This window comes from Cyprinodon tularosa, unplaced genomic scaffold (genome assembly GCF_016077235.1).
Source record: "Cyprinodon tularosa strain WSP-4 unplaced genomic scaffold, ASM1607723v1 ctg74, whole genome shotgun sequence".
Classification (NCBI taxonomy): domain Eukaryota; kingdom Metazoa; phylum Chordata; class Actinopteri; order Cyprinodontiformes; family Cyprinodontidae; genus Cyprinodon; species Cyprinodon tularosa.
In genome coordinates this window covers 659,537-675,998 of record NW_024039496.1, presented here as the reverse complement: position 1 = coordinate 675,998, position 16,462 = coordinate 659,537, and the positions used below count along the sequence as shown (strand labels likewise).

At 38.2% G+C, this 16,462-nt stretch overlaps 1 protein-coding gene across 1 annotated transcript in view; it reads right to left on the bottom strand.

Annotated features, from left to right (window-relative positions):
* The window catches only part of fam172a (family with sequence similarity 172 member A), a 202,268-nt gene that overhangs the window by 61,777 nt on the left and 124,029 nt on the right, over window positions 1–16,462 (bottom strand). The window contains exon 9 of the mRNA XM_038269803.1: window positions 3,151–3,267. Coding sequence (XP_038125731.1) covers window positions 3,151–3,267 — 117 coding nt within the window. The remainder of the gene's footprint in view (window positions 1–3,150; window positions 3,268–16,462) is intronic.

Sequence of the window (16,462 nt, the reverse complement as noted above, 5' to 3'; positions counted from 1 at the left end):
AAAGGTGAGAAACAGCAACCTTAGAGACAAAACTACAGAGCCCCTCCTAACACCATCTTTAGAACAACTTTGAGTCTACGCAAATAGCGTAATTCTAACAGTAAAATGGAAAAACTGCATCTGCATGTGAGATCTGCCTGTTTTTAGATACAGTTCAGACTCACATCACCAATAACACCAAATAAAAACATGTGGCTGCCACCAACCACTGTTGATAACTGAGCACCTACATCCTCTTGGATATATCTGTTGCTAAAATCACTTCTATGCCTTACATATAAAAATGGCAATGTCAAAATTGATCTCATGCAACCAATATATCAATGCAAACATTTAACATCCACTAACGATGCCTACATTGACACAAATTCGCTTAAATTCACTTGTCAAAATGTACGTTCATTCTCATATTTAGTGAGCAAACAGGAAGAGAAACAGTGCCTCAGTGCCCAAAAGTCTCAGAAACTATAACACACATGACATCCTTCAAGTAAACTATTCAGAAAAAGTCCAGCGGAACAGTTCTTGCTAACTTTCTTTGAGGCTGCTCCTCTCCCATCTCCTCCGGTTGCTGTATAATCTCTGTGGATTAGGATGCTGTATTCATACCCACAGAGATAGTCTCTCTCAGTGTATGTATGGTGTATGTATGTAAGTGTATGGATGTGTGTGTGTGTGTGTGTGCTCTGGGCAGGCCACTAGAGTGTGACAGCAGGCCAACACAGTGACAGGAGACACCTTGGAGACTGTGACAGGCTGCCAGCTGTACACCATCACCGAATTCTTTCTCACACTCACTTCTTCTCTCTTCTCATCTATCTCCTCATACATCAGTTTATTCCCTCTCCTCCATCTGAATTCACCCCATTCAGATCCTACCTGTCTTTTTGTTTTTCTTTTTCCACAGCTCTACAATTTCTCAGTGGCAGTCAACGAGATTTAAATAATTGAACATTTCTCACAATCTCTTTTCTATTTCTGTCAGTCAATGGAGAAATGTTTCTTTCTCTGCCGTTTCTGCTATTGTTTCAACTTCACTCTGTATTTTATGCCCTTGCTGTGACGTCAGGTGTCCCTTGTCTGACCCATCTGGTCTTTGTAACCTGGCTCAGCAGGCACTGATCTCTAAATCCCTTCTTCTCTCTTCAACTCTTCTGATCGCTCCATCCCGCCATCCAACGACCTCTTGAACCCCCAACAGAGGGAATTATCTCCGTCTGAGGAGAACAGAGGCAAACCTGGCCGGGATGCCCCGACCTCACATGCACCTACTCATATGGGCACCCATATCTATGCGCCACCTACGGCGTGACTCCAATTCAATGCTAAAACCTCTCTTAGATGTGTCACGGCATGAAAGCCGTCCTCCCTGTGTGTCATTTTGTCCATATGTCTTACAAAGTAGTGCTTACATGTGGGATCCAGCTATAAACAAGCTGTTGAAACAGTACATCTGCTGTTTTTGGTTTATTTGTTCAGGATTTGCTCAATAAGTGCACAAAGTGTGATTGTAAATAGATGCAGACATCAGACTTATGAGTATCCAAAGAAAAGGGGAAATATCGTGTAATCATAAAGTGCTTTAACAAGTCCGTAGACTCCAAAGCACTTCACATTGCATTTAGCTATTCATCCATGACTGAAGTGAGGCTCCCACAGATCGGTAACACCAGCCCTCTTGACCAGCAACAGCATAAGTCCACTTTCTAAAAAAAAGCTTATATTAGGCTAAGGATTTCTAAAGCTTAAACTCTGGATTCTAATGCTTAAATGCCAACAACATATAGATTTTAGGAACATGATAAAACACAAATATAATTAAAAAGGGAGACGAAAAAGAACCATGTGTTTAAATGATTCAAGTTGTTGTTTAAACTAAAGGGAAGTAAAGAAGTGTTTGACCCCTTAGAGATTTCTTCTTAATTTTTTGTCACACATAAATGTTTCTGATCAATCAAATATTATCAGACTAATATTACACGAACATAAAAGTTCTCAAGTTAAACCAAGCCTCTTTCCTTTGTCCATTTTTAGTTAATAAATAACTGATCAATACCATTTATTGGTTCATTTTCACTTATATGCTTGATTACTATGAGACCTGTTGATGTAAAATGTGCCATAAATGGACCTTTGATAACATAAAGTGGGCTAAAAGATCCAAAAAAGCAACAGATCATGCCGCCATCTACAAATTCAATAAAATATGACGCCCCAGATCTCTTTTAGCTTGGAAAGCATTGCAAAGCTATTTCTAAGGTTTTAGGAATTCAGCAGACCAGTACGTGAAAAAATAAGAGAACAATGCACTGAAGTTAACCTTTCAAAAGGTGGCTGAGCCTAAAAGCACCCTAACAATTAGTGTGACTATTCTTGCAATCCACAAAATCATCAACAGAAGCCCTCTCTGGTCTAAGCTATGATATAACACCAAAATAAGAAACTGAAGAAAAAGGCTCTGAAGAAAATCCCTTCTAAAATACAGAACAAAAGCAGCGGATGCAGATATCCGAATGAACCTCTGTCATCTGTTCAACTGAATTGTATGAAGCCCCTAAAATTTAGATCTCCATGTTAAAAGGAACCAGCTTACAGTATGTAAGGTTTTGGACCCCACCAGGATATGAAATCAAGCAGGCATGCCTTCATCATGCACTAAGAACAGGTGCATAAAGATGAAGATGACATACAGAAACAAAAGGCCATGGATATAAAAAGAGAATGTTATACAAATACAGATTTGGTATGTGTGTGTGTGTGTGTGTGAGACAGAGGAAGAGACAGAGAGAACACATGACATTTGCATCTCCAGCAGCTTTGGTCTTGGCTATTCCTCATCTGTATGTGCATACTGAGTGAGCCCAGGTGATGCATATGGCACAGAGGTCACACCAGAAAGGGCAAATTCTCATATGAAGCCACAAATGCATGTGTGCACTTGCATTCGATCCTGTGTGCTTATAAAACAGGCACATCTTTAAAAAAAAAAGACTTAAAGCCACACAGACTCTCTGTCCCATATGCATTGATATGCTCCATAGGAGGAAGTGAAAGCTGGTTACAACCATGGATTAACCCTTGTATTGTCTTAATATCTTTATCAACTCTTGTATTTGACTTTTGAATAAAAATTCATTTATTTATCTTTACCTGCTGCATCCAGTCCTGTGTCCCTTTGGTTGTTTCTTGATGCCAAATGTTATGCGCAGAATCAGTGAGAGCCACAGCGCACACTCTGTTCTTCACCTGCATTTCCCTTTGATTCATCTGGAAAATAAAAGCAAATTAAGCCTGTAAGTCAATTCAAGCTTATCTGTCATCTATTATGTTATACAGGACGTTTAAATTGCTCACAGCTCAGACTCTACTTTGTAAGAACAAAAAAGACTATAAAAGCTGAACAAAAGAAAACATAAAACACAGAATCCCCAGAAAAATATGGATATGAATACAAATATCTGAATACAGCTTTTCACTGTGGACTCCCAGTAGACCGTGAACTGTCAGCCCACTTCTTAGACCATGGTAGCTTTTAAGCTAAAGGATACAGATTCAGCCTGGTGTATAGCATAATGTTAAAGAGGGATATATGAAAGAACACAGTTCCAATATAGCGTGTCCTTGTCACGTTCTGTGCAAATGTCTCTCCCTTTGCACATTAAAATACCCTTGTCCCCAGTCTTAATACCCTTTACCTTCACATGTCACAAAGAAAGTGACGCTCACAAGCCCGTCTTCCTATTCCCCTCTGAATGTCAACGCTGAGGAAAATGTCACACAAAGGACTTGTTACCACAGTACAATAGACTTCCCACACCGCTGCTCCGACCCCAAGGAGTACTGTAGCCAGGTCTGGGGAACAGGCTTTTTCCCTTTGCCTGGTTTTAAGATAAAACAGCAAGAAAGGGGAACAGGGTGGGCAACAATAAGATGCTGTACATTTCTAGAAAAACTTATCAAGATTGGTTTAGATGTGATAGAGGTTTTGGAATAGGACCAGATTTTTCAAAAAGATTGGTCAACACCCACATACTATAAAGGGTTATTGTCTGTGTCATTTATGAAAGCGGAAAAAAAAACATGTTAATTGGACCTTTATTGCCATTCTCTTCTCGGGTTTATAGCTACACAAAAAGGGCAAACTGAACCACCTTTGTAGATTGGAGTAGTGCAGAGAGCTTTGGTCTTAAGTCGTTAGTCAAATAGAAACTGAAAAACATTTTTTGGGGTGCATTTCATATGATGCAAACATGTTTTGCACTAAAGAACAGATTGCAGATTAGAGGCTTACTTTCATCAGTGTTTAGAAAATATGCAAGGAATTAGTTTTTGAATCAAAATGTACTTCTATATGAATTTTTTTGGCTTCTAAGAAACTCAATTACACATCCACACTACCAGAAAACGACCTTCTCTCGAAGCAGAGCTAAAGCAGCACCGACTATTTGACTCACCCACTTCACGTCAAATGGTGCGACTTGCTAAAAGAAAAAAGCAGTTTTCAGAGACACCGCTCAGAAATGTCACTTTGGTAAATTTACTTTGTAACTGTGGCCATAACATTTTAAATCATATTCAAAAATGATGCATTAGATAACAATTTGTTTGGATTTTGCAAAAAATATAACCTGCAGTTTGAGCTTTAAAGTTAGATCTAAATAATGATTTGGAATACCAGATATGAATGCAACATAATTTAACACTGATCAATAGAAGTTTAGGAAGATTCCTTTTTTTTTTTTTTTTTTTTTTATCCGTGACTTAAAATAAAAAATTGTTAGATATGATTTTTATTGCAAACAAAAAGTGAACAAAACAATAAAAAACTACCTTTTCAGGACTGACAACAAAAAAACAGTAACCAAACTGAATCAAGATGTCTGCAGAAATCTATTAATCTACAGAAAATAATGAATAAAGTCTTAGTTATGCTTGATGCACATAGGTTCAATGTGGAAAATAACATGTGTGGACACAACTTCTGCATCTTTATCTTATCAGGACGTAGAGGCTTCCCCCCAAAAAAGACAGCTTTTACATAGGAAACAAAAGTCAGAGATTCAAACTTTGCTGAGAGTCTCTGATGCCCAAGCCAAAGAAAAATAGACAGCAGGGAAAAAAAACAGTCTTTTTAATATGCATCTCCATTAACCTGAGATCTATTCGATTAGACCCCAAGTCTCTGGTCGCTGGTTTCTATGAACACTTTTCAAAGGATTTGGAAATATGTCTCATTGATGCTTTTTGGTTCCTTCTTATCGTACCTTTTATGTTTTGAATAGCTTCTATAATCGTTCAAAGAATGGACTTCACCAGGCCTCTTCAGCATAAGGGGAATTTTAATGTAAGTAAGTTTTTCCCTGGTTAAATAAAAGTTGGGAAGAAATCATATAAAACCTTTTGGTACAATGCCCAGATGAAAACACAGTCAGTGGTAATAAAAATACTGGAAGCAACAGGTTCAGGAATGCTCTCAGCAGTGCGGTGCTTAACTACTGTAATCTGGACCCCTTCTGGGTCCCATGTTTTACAAGCCTGAACGACAACTGTGGTTAGTTGTACGTTGAATGCATAATCCAACTTGTAACATAAATGGTAAATCTTTAGTACCATGAAGCCACAGGCTTCCATGTGGATATTACTCTCATCTGTCCTCTCACATGACTCACTGTGTTATCCTGTAACATTGGGGTTAGACATGTGCTATTAGCCAAAAGGTTAGATGTGCTAATACCTTATGTAACTGTAGACAGCAGCTTTAACGAGAAAACAAGCCAGCTGTTGTGACCATTGCTAGGTCAGGCAGAGAAAGAAAAGCAACATAAGGAAATACCTACTGATAATAAAAACAGCACGCAGATCTGGAGATATTCTGTTGTTCCTTTTATGTTTCAACAGCTTGGTATACCAAGTAAAACTCAGGTGGGTGTTGGTCAGACAACATCTTAAATCCTTATTTTCGGAGGTAAAAATAAGGATCAGTAAAAAAGAAGTTAAAACAGAGTTGCAGGTTCACAACAAATAAAATACTAGGCTAAATAAAATGTTATTATTTTCCATTCTTTTAAAAGGAAAAATAACAGCCAGAAATGTTTCATTTTAATAAATGCTCCTTAATCACTTTTTAACGTTATTATTTTAAACACATTCTCTTGCAACGGAGTGGATTTCTTTGGCTCATAACTGCACATCAATTTCAGGTTTCTATGAAGCATGAAAGCTAAGTCAAACCTAATAATGAAGAGTTGAATTCACCCAAACTCTAAACTCTGAATGAACTATGAAATCCTTGCCCTTGCTAATAAACTATTTCTTTTTTCTGATTACTCTGCAGAAGTCCTGGTTGCCAAAAAGTCCCTCCCACATGATAGATTCTGACCTCTGTGACACCAGAGATTTACAAGCTCTGCGAAAACATTACTGTAAATGCCAAAATAAAGCAACACAAATGCACTTTACCTCAAAGCAGGTACTTTACAGCTGACTTTTCACATATAGATGTATAGTATTGATAATATGCAAATGATGCACATTGTTAAAACCACAAAATTAAACATATTCAACTAAAAACGTACAGGTATGTGATAGAGAAACAAAAAAGTGACAGCTGATTGAAAAGTGAGAAAAAAGCGAAACATCCGTCCTAACCCCTAAATCTAGGGCTGCAACTAATGATTATTTTACTCATTGATTAATCTAGTCGATTATTTTTTTAATTAAATGATTATTAATCAGATAGCCAAAGGATCCTCAACAAAGATTTTATATGAAATTAAACCAGGTGAAACTAAATGTTTATACATATTTTTTTACAATTTGGATATAATAGCTGCTCTAAGTTAAAGGCATATTTTAGAGATGCTTTGTGAGGAGAGCTCTCCTTGCAAAGCATCATGGGATACATCTGCTCATCTAGTGACCATGGATGATCACTACTTTTCAAGGTGCACAAAGGGAAAGTTTGACTTCACTACTTTGTCATCCACTAGATGTACGGACGCTCATTTAAAATAGTGTAACCACTATATAGTGCCCTATATAGTGATCAGGGTGGACATTCGACCACAGACTCCTAAACCGTTAACGAATAACAATAATTAAAGTGTGTCATTCATTTTCATTCAGCTTGATTTTTATACATTGTAATACAATGCACAATGACCAGCTGCATACAGAAGTCACAAATACAGTAAGTGAAATAGTTCACTTGGCGCAGTTTACTCTCAGTATAATTACATCTGTTCTGTGATCGCCTCAAAGCTTTACTAGACAACATTAATGAAGACTAAGTCACACAGTTGACAGGTCAGAGATAAGGCTTTAGAAAAGTTTATCCGGAGCTTCGAACATCACATGAACCATTGTTGGGAACATCAACCAAAAACGAAGAGTGGCACAACTGCAAAACTACAAAGGAAAGGCTATCCACATAAGCTGCCAAGAATACTGTTATGAATAAAGAAAATAAGAAAACCCACAGCAACTGGGCAGTTCAGGTGTTTTTTTTGTTTGTTTTTTTTTTTTAAGAGAGAGAGAGAGAGAGAGAGAGAGAGAGAGAGAGAGAGAGAGAGAATTATGCTTGCATAAATCTGGCTTTTAGGAGACAGCAAGTATGTGGAGGAATACGCTTTGGTCAAACCTAACTTTTATACACTCTAGCAAATAAGCAATCGCTATATAATGTGGTGCTATATTAATACACTGGAAAGGAGTTTTTGCATTACAAAAAGAAAGACAGATTGTGGTTATAACTTGACAATTTTTTAAAGAATCCTATGTGCATTTTTGCTTTTGCAAGCTTAGATAGAAATGGTGTTTATCTATGGGGGGAAGTTGCCGAAATAAGTAACAAGACATCATTTAGCAGCACGCTAAACTAATTTCAAGTTGAGATAAATACTTAATTTCTCTCCTCTCACTGTGATACTCCCCTGCTCATGACTGCTCCACTGTAGCTACATCTAAACACTAGTAAAAAATAAAGACAATTATTTAAGCCTTTGATTATTACATGTCAAAGGCAGCAAAAGCCACTAGATAATTGGACAAAAAATGAATAGCAATCCACAATGGAGTTCCCTGCAGGGAGACAAGCACACTCATTCCTAGAAAGAATGCTGTGTGAGAGAAAAGAGAAATACAGGCAAAGACGGGGAGATGAGAGCTCTTTAAGGGGCCTTGCTTACTGTCAAATAGTCACTGTGAAAAGCCATAATTATACACAGAGCAAGTGCAAATAGAGAGGTGCAGAAATGAAAAAAAAAGAGAGAAGGAATGACAGAAAAAAATATTCTTAGTGAGAATGAGCAAAGACTGAGCAGAAGCCAGGGAGAAGGAGAGAGTGTGTTCAAGAAGCACCCCGTGACGATGGCAGTCAGGGACATGGCTTATAATGTGGCTGCGCCACGCACTGCCAACAGCCACAGATAATCTAGGACTTCCCACTGAGCACTGAAGTGCTGCTTAAATATTTGATTGATTAACTGTCCTGTTGCTGCCAGAGAGTAAGAGGAGCTTGTCTGAGTAGCCAAGGCTAGCACAGAACAAAACAAACAAACATGGATGTGGGTGCACACCGGAAGGTTTGAAAACACATGGCACACTAACATGTACACTGCCTAAAATCCAAACACAAGTAAAGGGGAAAGAGGCACAAACACAGACTTGTGCTCAGTGAGAGCATGTGTGTGCTCTGCAGACACTGTGGCAAGGGCAAAGAAATGAGGGGAAAAGACAAGGAGGAACTCCAGCAAGCATTGGTTTTTCTAATATTTATCCTAAATTATTGTGAAAAGAGATAAATAGCCATTTAATTATTACTTTTAATCTGATCTGAACTTTGGCAGATCTACTACAGGAACTAATTTTATGAGTCTTGTCTCAGTTATTCTCTTCAGTCTGCTGCCAGTCACTGATCTAAGGTCAGATTTGGAGAGTAATTTGTCCTGCTCTTTTAACTAACCTGCCTCTAACAAACAAACTCCTATCAGAACATCCCTGGCTGTGAAAACACAGGCAGCTGGCCCCCCACACTCCAACACCCTCCACAGGAAGAGACAACACCAGCGCTTCCTGCGGCTTTGAAGCAGCGGCCCCAGGTCTCCTGTCGGTCCCTTGCTTCCTTTGTCTTAACCACAGGAAGGAAGCCCTCTGTCGCACGAGGCCACGGGTGTCCAGGGAGCGAAAAGCAGCGTGTTTGTGGATGTTCATGTAGTGTTGTGGGAGTGTGCACAGGTTTGGCTCACTGAGGTCATGTGCATTTTTCCTCTCCAACTCTCCGGTGAATGGACTTTGGTTGCGGCATGGGAGTAGAGGCGGCAGGAGAGAGCAGGAGAAAAATGCAATAACTTCCTCTCTTTCTTTCCTCCGTCCTCTCATTTTTTTCAGTCATATGCATGATGCTGAATAGATGAGGGGGGAAATTACTAAATAATTGGAGGGACCGCCATTGGCACTTGGACACAAGAGATGATAAACACAAACATTAAAAGCCCAACTATTCGTACTAATAGAGTTATACACACCAAAAATCATGGGGGAGGCCAGGAAGAGGAAGGCCAATAAATATTTACTGACACAGCAGAGGTGAAGAATGGCTGTCCACTTGTGGAAACAAAAGGTAGAGGATAAGGAGCGGTATGCCAGGAAACCCGCCGGTTACGGGCGCTCTGCCTTGCCTATGCCCACATGGAAAAACAAGAGGAAGACAGGAAGAGGAAACAGAAAATGAGAGATGGACAGAGAGAAGAAAGGAACAGGGACAGTTTTAAGGGAGAATGTCCATGTCTCACGTGCAGAACCCAACTAAAAAGTGAAAGCTGTTCCTTTTACTCACATGAAGTTTTTGACAACTCCACAATGCTTGAAACCAGCATGCAGACAAGATGATGATTTGGTTTATTTTGCTTCTTTAAAAAAAAAAGCTACAAGCATTGCTATGTGGAAATTACACATAGAAGTTAACAAATTGGAAGATGATGACATGTGTATTTTCTTTATTTTCATATGTTTTTAAAACATTTTATTTATTCTATTGCAAAAACAACAGCGTCCTGAAAAGCTTATCAATATACTACATAGTCTAAGCAGTCAAAACTTGATTAAGGCTCCTTTTGCTGGATTTACAGCATTTATGAGCCAAATGTTAAAGAAGCTCAGGTTGCTTTAATGGTGATCTTGTTCTACCATTTCCTTATAACAACATTAATGCTATGGTCATTAAACTCGGTTAGGCTCTAAAATGTTCTGGTAGACAGCTGAAGTAACTTTGGACATGATAAAATACTTTGGGCCAAAACACGTCTCTAACTATCTGGAATGTAAACGCCAAAGTCCTGAAAACATCTCTGTTTATGATAAAATATATTTAAAAAAAGTTTTCCTTCCTCTTAACTTTCCCCTGATAAGCTTGAATAAAACATTGTGTGAATAGCTGTCTTTTTGAGCAACTATCTTTTAACGTTAAACCTTCTAGAAAGGGAACGTCTGATGGAATATTGTCACGTTTTAGCAGTTCTCTTTATTGTTGTATTAGGCACAGAATTACATTTCTGTACCAATATGATATTCTGATTTACAGAAAAAAAGCAAAAACTAAGGCTGGGTTTCAGAAAATATAATCTTTTCGTAAATTAAAATTATAAAATGCACAATATTTTATTTGTTTCCTTGTTTATCGAGGTGAACGTATATTAAGAATGTATTTTAAAAAATCAAGAAACTACTTGCAGCTAACATGCTACACACAATATGTTGCTTTTAAAAAATCACCTGCCTTTTGCTGCTTACTTAAAAGATAAAAAAATAATAAGTTAGCAATGTGTTAGTTTCAACAGGTTTATGACTGAAAATCTATTTCAAATTGACATTACCTTCATGTCTCACAGACCTTATAAACCAAGTAGCCACTCAAACATAGAGCAACATATCATAGTTAACTACAACATAATTTAATTACAGTGCCATTGACATTTGCACAGCAGTGAGTGTTATTAATATGAGCTCACAACAGTTTGATCAAATTTACTCTGTCACCATCAGGGCTGGCAGTCACTGATTCAGTCACCCTCATTATACCAACGATATTCCTTTGAAATTTACTATGAAAGAAGTTAACAGAAGGCAAACAAAGTTCCAAAGCAGTGGTCGTTTTAAGCTTTAATACCAAAAATCCTCCGAATGATTTGATCTAATTAGACATTGTTCCTCAAAAAACACTAATTAAAATCTAAATCAATTAAAACCTAACATAATTAAGAAAACTAGTTCAACATTTGCCTACCATGTTCTCCTCATCCCTCTGAAATTAAGAGTAAACTGGTGGCTTTAGCTAACAGAGTTAAGCGTAAATGTTACTATACATCGGAAAGGCCTTACCCTGGAATGCCTTTATCCCTTTGCTCTGAAAGGGCGTCTTTTTCGTCTGTCTCCCTGTCTAAACTAACCCTCCAGCTATGCTGTAAAATAGAAACCTAACCTCAATATTTTCCCTCACGGTGCTGGGACTCACTGGCCCATTAAATTCCCCTTCCCATGTGTCAGCTTGCATATTTCCACCATGAAATTTTCGTATAATTAAACTTTCTTAATGATTTATAAGCTATAATAATAACCGTAAGTATTTCAGAGCAGGTTAAAGGGGACAGCCTTTAAGTGTGCACCAGGGGATGACCCTGTTTTAACATAGTTTCGGTTGGGCGATTCTCAGCTGGATATGAGGGACGTATAGGCCAAGGGAGACTTGGATTGATGAAGGGAGGGAGTGAGTGAGAGGTCCTAACAAGGGTGAACGCTAGAGAAGGCTCAGACCTTTCTGTGTGGTAACTCTGGGTTATACTAACATCTAAGAAATCCAAAGGATCTCTTAACCTTGACTGGAGGGGAGAGATGGACATACTCTGCAACTAAATCAAATAACAAACTATGAAAAATAAGCCCACCTCTGATGAATCTGCATCTAAATGAGGAACACAAGCAGTCCACATGCATGTTCTAGGCCACATACACACACACGCTCACACAGAGACACACAGATGTTTGCTCTCTGCTGCCTCTCTGATGGTGAGGCTGATATGATTGCCACTTAGGAAATCAGTGTGTTTTCACACCACTCTCTGCTCCGCCAGAGCTAATGTGTTAAATATCCATCGGGTACGGCTGTCCATTTCTGAGACGCACAGACGCAGGCAGCCTCGGGGGCCGATGAACACTGATTCCTTGTACTAACCGAGCTTAGATCTAGTATCCCTGCCAACATTTCTCAACTGGGGTGCAGTGAAAAAAAAAAAAAAAAAGGAATTCACCACACTGATGTGGAACTCTCCCTAGATTCCTCTAAATATGCTATGAGGAGCTAAATTTTAACAATTGTGTCACTTTTTTTTTTTACCTCATGTTGTTATCAGCAAAGACCCAGTTATTGTCTCTTTTTTTCATTTCATCACACTTATGTTACATACAAGTTGTTGTTTATGCTCTGAAATATTAACACATGACGTCCAGCTTCTGTATGCATTTCCAAAGGGTAAGGTCTGCTTATTGCTAAATCTACCAAAAATCTCAGAGGACTGTTTTTCACCTCAGGTGTGAATGTGTGAGGAGAGAAAGAGGGAAAACAAATTTGGAAGCGCCTGCTGTCCAGGACATTCCTGGCCAATAGGTGTGTGTTTCTGTGTGTGTGATCTTTCAGTTGCAGAGAGAAGACCATGTGAAGTTTCTAAAACAAAGAGTGGTACTTTTTAAAGATGGAGGGCGTTTCCCTGAAACTCACCTTTTTTCAGAGCAGGGTTAGGTTATGGACTAAGGTTTAAACTAACTTTAGGTTACATTTAGGGTCAGGTATTTCCTGGTAAGGTTTAACCATACAAATGTATTTAAAATGAATGGAAGTCAATGCAAAGTCCTCAAAAAGATAGTATTACACGTGTGCTCGTGTGTGTGTGAGGTGCTGAATTTGCAATCTTATGCGGGATGTTTAATTTGAACACGTAGATAAACTCAGCTAAAAGTAGTACAGATAAAATGGGAGGTAAAAAAAAAAAAGAGAAGAAAAGACAGCGTTAAGGAGGATGATGAACAATGTTCCTTCCATCGATTATCAACCTCCACTCCTTTATATTTGCTCGGGGAGGGAGAAAAAAGAAAGGCTGAGATGAAGGAATAAAATGGGCCCTTCGTGTTAATCCTCTGTCCTAAAAGAAGTAAGAGAAAAGAAAAAAACTCACAGAAAGGTGGCGCAATGAATGACAATATATGACAAACTGAAATTAACTTCCAAATTATGGCTTATTGCATAAAATCAACTTTTTAATCGAATAAAACCAGAACTAGTATAATGAAAAGGTGACACTATAATACTTAATGTATAATATAAAAGCAAGCAAAAGTTTTGCCTCATCATTTAAAAACATTTAAGAAGTATATATATTTTATTGATTCAAGCAGTAAAATATTTTGAAAAATAAGTTTAATAAGAGACCATTTTAATATAAGTTGAAAAAAAGACTAAATTAGTAAATTGCTAATCAACAAATAGAAAGCTTAGTTTAAATACCCCTTTAAGGAAAATTTGTTTTTTTATAAAAAGCCAATCATGTAAAACATAAATACATATTTTAATAAAAAAGTACAATTCTTTTATGGTTCCTAATATAAAAGTTAAAATCCACATAGAAAATATACCAGGTAAATAAATACCATATATTAAAAAGGTTTTATGTGCTTTTGGACCTTACAAACTTCTAAATGTTTTGTTTTTAAATGCTTTAACCAAAAGTAGCTGGGAACTACTTTACTCTTCTTTTTTTTTTAACTTTTACAAAAGTCACACATTTTTCACTCCTTTTTTGTCCTTTTGAATAAAAACTACAAAATATATCAATGGATTTTCCAGTTTTTTTTTAAATTATATTTCATCAGTTAGTAAGTGAAAATAGGAAATTGAGGATCATATATTCAGGAAAAATGAAAATCATAGAATTTATTATATAAATGTTTTCAATCATTCCATAAGAAAATTAAAGCAGGATTTATATTTAGTCAGGGAGGAAACAGCTGAAGTCGTTTTAAAGTGATATTGTTGATTAAAAACAACACCTGAGAGAAGGATGAGGTGCAAACATGAACATCAAGCACGTGCACGCACCCGCAGCCAAGCAAAAAGCATATTATTAATGGTATAAAAAAAAAGCAATTAAATCAAAGTGGTATAGAGCCTGAAGCGATGAAAACTGTCAATTCTGCTGGAAATGCCAGCCAAGATTACGAATGGGTCTGTGGATTCCACCCACCTTCTTTTTTTTTTGATTAGGGAGTCAATTATTTCTTATTACTGAAGATGCTATTTCAGAAAAGGACCTTGTCAGTCAATCACGCGAGAAGTCCTAAAAAGCATGAATAAACCCTTAAAGAAAGAGATGGATGCAGTGCGTGTTTCATGTGTGAGGGGAGGTATTTCCCTGACCCTATTCCCTATCCCAACTCCTACTTGTGGTAAATTACCTTTTAACTACTGCACTTCTGTCAGGTCTTTGTCAGCGTATGGTAATTAGGGGCCTTCAGTGTGATGCATTTGAAAAGAAAATTTATTTATTAGTTTATCTCACATAGAGAGGCATTTACAATGAGCTGAAGGTAAGTTTGAACGTGGTGATTATCTTGTCATTTTTGCACAGATTTTTCTTTTTTTATTGCCTCCTCAGACCAAGCGTCTGCGGTGAAGGAGGTTTTTGTGTGCATGTGCGGTGTACGCATATCAGCTGGGATGCACTCTGTCATATATGATGCCAGGTAACTGTCTATGGTGCGCATATGAGCACAGATGGACAGGAATGTGCATTCATACTTATAAAAATAAACATATATTTATCAATGTGTGTGCGCTTGAGCTACATTAAGCAAAAAAGGCGCGTGCAGCACATTTCTCCCGTCTTCTTTGTTCTGTGTTGGGTTTGACACCTCTAAACAATAACAGCGCTTCACTTCGCCCAGCCCCAACCCACCACCAATAACACTGTATGGATGGGAGCTGCCAATTAGCACCATCAAACCCCCTTTATCATCTGTCTGCTAAAGAGAAAACAGAACAAATCAATGATTCAAAGTTTCTCTTGAAAATGCCCTCATTCATTAAAAAGACTGAAGGATGCATGAAGAAAGAGTCCATTATAACTAATTGCAAGGTATGGCTTGAGTATAGGTTAAGGATGTAAAGAAAAAAACGAGCACCACTGGAGAAGCAGCAGGACCAGACACAAAGATCTACTCCTTCTTTGTATTGTCACAGATTTCAGGGTATGGAGCTGATCTTTATTTTTCTGCCTGCCTGCTCCTTGACCTGACCTGAAGGCAATCAAGCTGCTCTTCCTAAATTGCAGGGCTTTTGGAGAACTAGCCTTCATGCATTCTTTTCATCATCCATAAGAAAAGCTCAAACACTTGAGCTACTTGTTCCAAAGCTACCGTAGCAAACAGGCAGCCAGGCGGTATAGTGCGACCCGAGGGACAAGGGCCGACATGGTGGGGAAGCTGTCATGGAGAAAAGGTCTCCGAAGGCTGGAGGTGAGCGGAGTTAACTGGGAGATGACTGTCGCTTCTCTCGGTTGTCCAAGCCCTTTTCATTAACCCGAACCCCTGGGTTCAGCAAACAGAAACAAAGGATGATAGGGGGGACAGTGGGGGATGAGGACAGGAGCCCCTGGACTAGTCCTGTGTGGCAACCACCAGAGACCCCAGTGCCTGCTTGCCTTTCTGTCTGTCTGATGGCAGATCTGTGTCACCCCTTACAGACAGGGGACCTGTATTTAAAATAAATAAATAAATAAAATAAAATAAACAGGAGGGTGTGCACAGACACAGAGACATACTTACAAAAAAGACAGGAAAAAAGCCTTCAGAATGAAAGAGGGGGGTAACAAAGGACAGGCAGTGCCCCCTAGTGTTTTCATCAAAGAGAATTCAGACCAAATCAAATTATTCATGCTTAGACACAAAAACAAAAAAATAAGAACGGTGGAAGAAGACAATGGTTAAAGGTTCTTCATGCTAAGAAAATATTTATATGTGGAAGTTAAAGGCAGAATGCCGTGTGTCCCTGGACGAGGATAAAGTCGTTGCAGTGAGACACAAGAACTTGCTCCGAAGGAGATATAGGTGGGTTTGTGTTGAATGGGGGTCAAAACTGTCTGACAGCTTTAAGACACTTTTAATTATCAGGGTTATGGGGGCAAGAAAGTCGAAAATGGGGAGGCAGGCGCTCCATGAGAGCCATTAACAGAGGAGACCAGGCGAATCGTAGAGAACAGACATAAAAGCAGACTACGTATGGGACAAGCACATATTATCACTTCAGCAGCTCTAAAAACTACATTGTTTGTTCAGGTATTGGATACTAAAGTGTTTTAAAGAGTGTTTTTTCCTTGTGATGTCAATAAACAAAGTAAAATTCAATAGAATCATATAACCA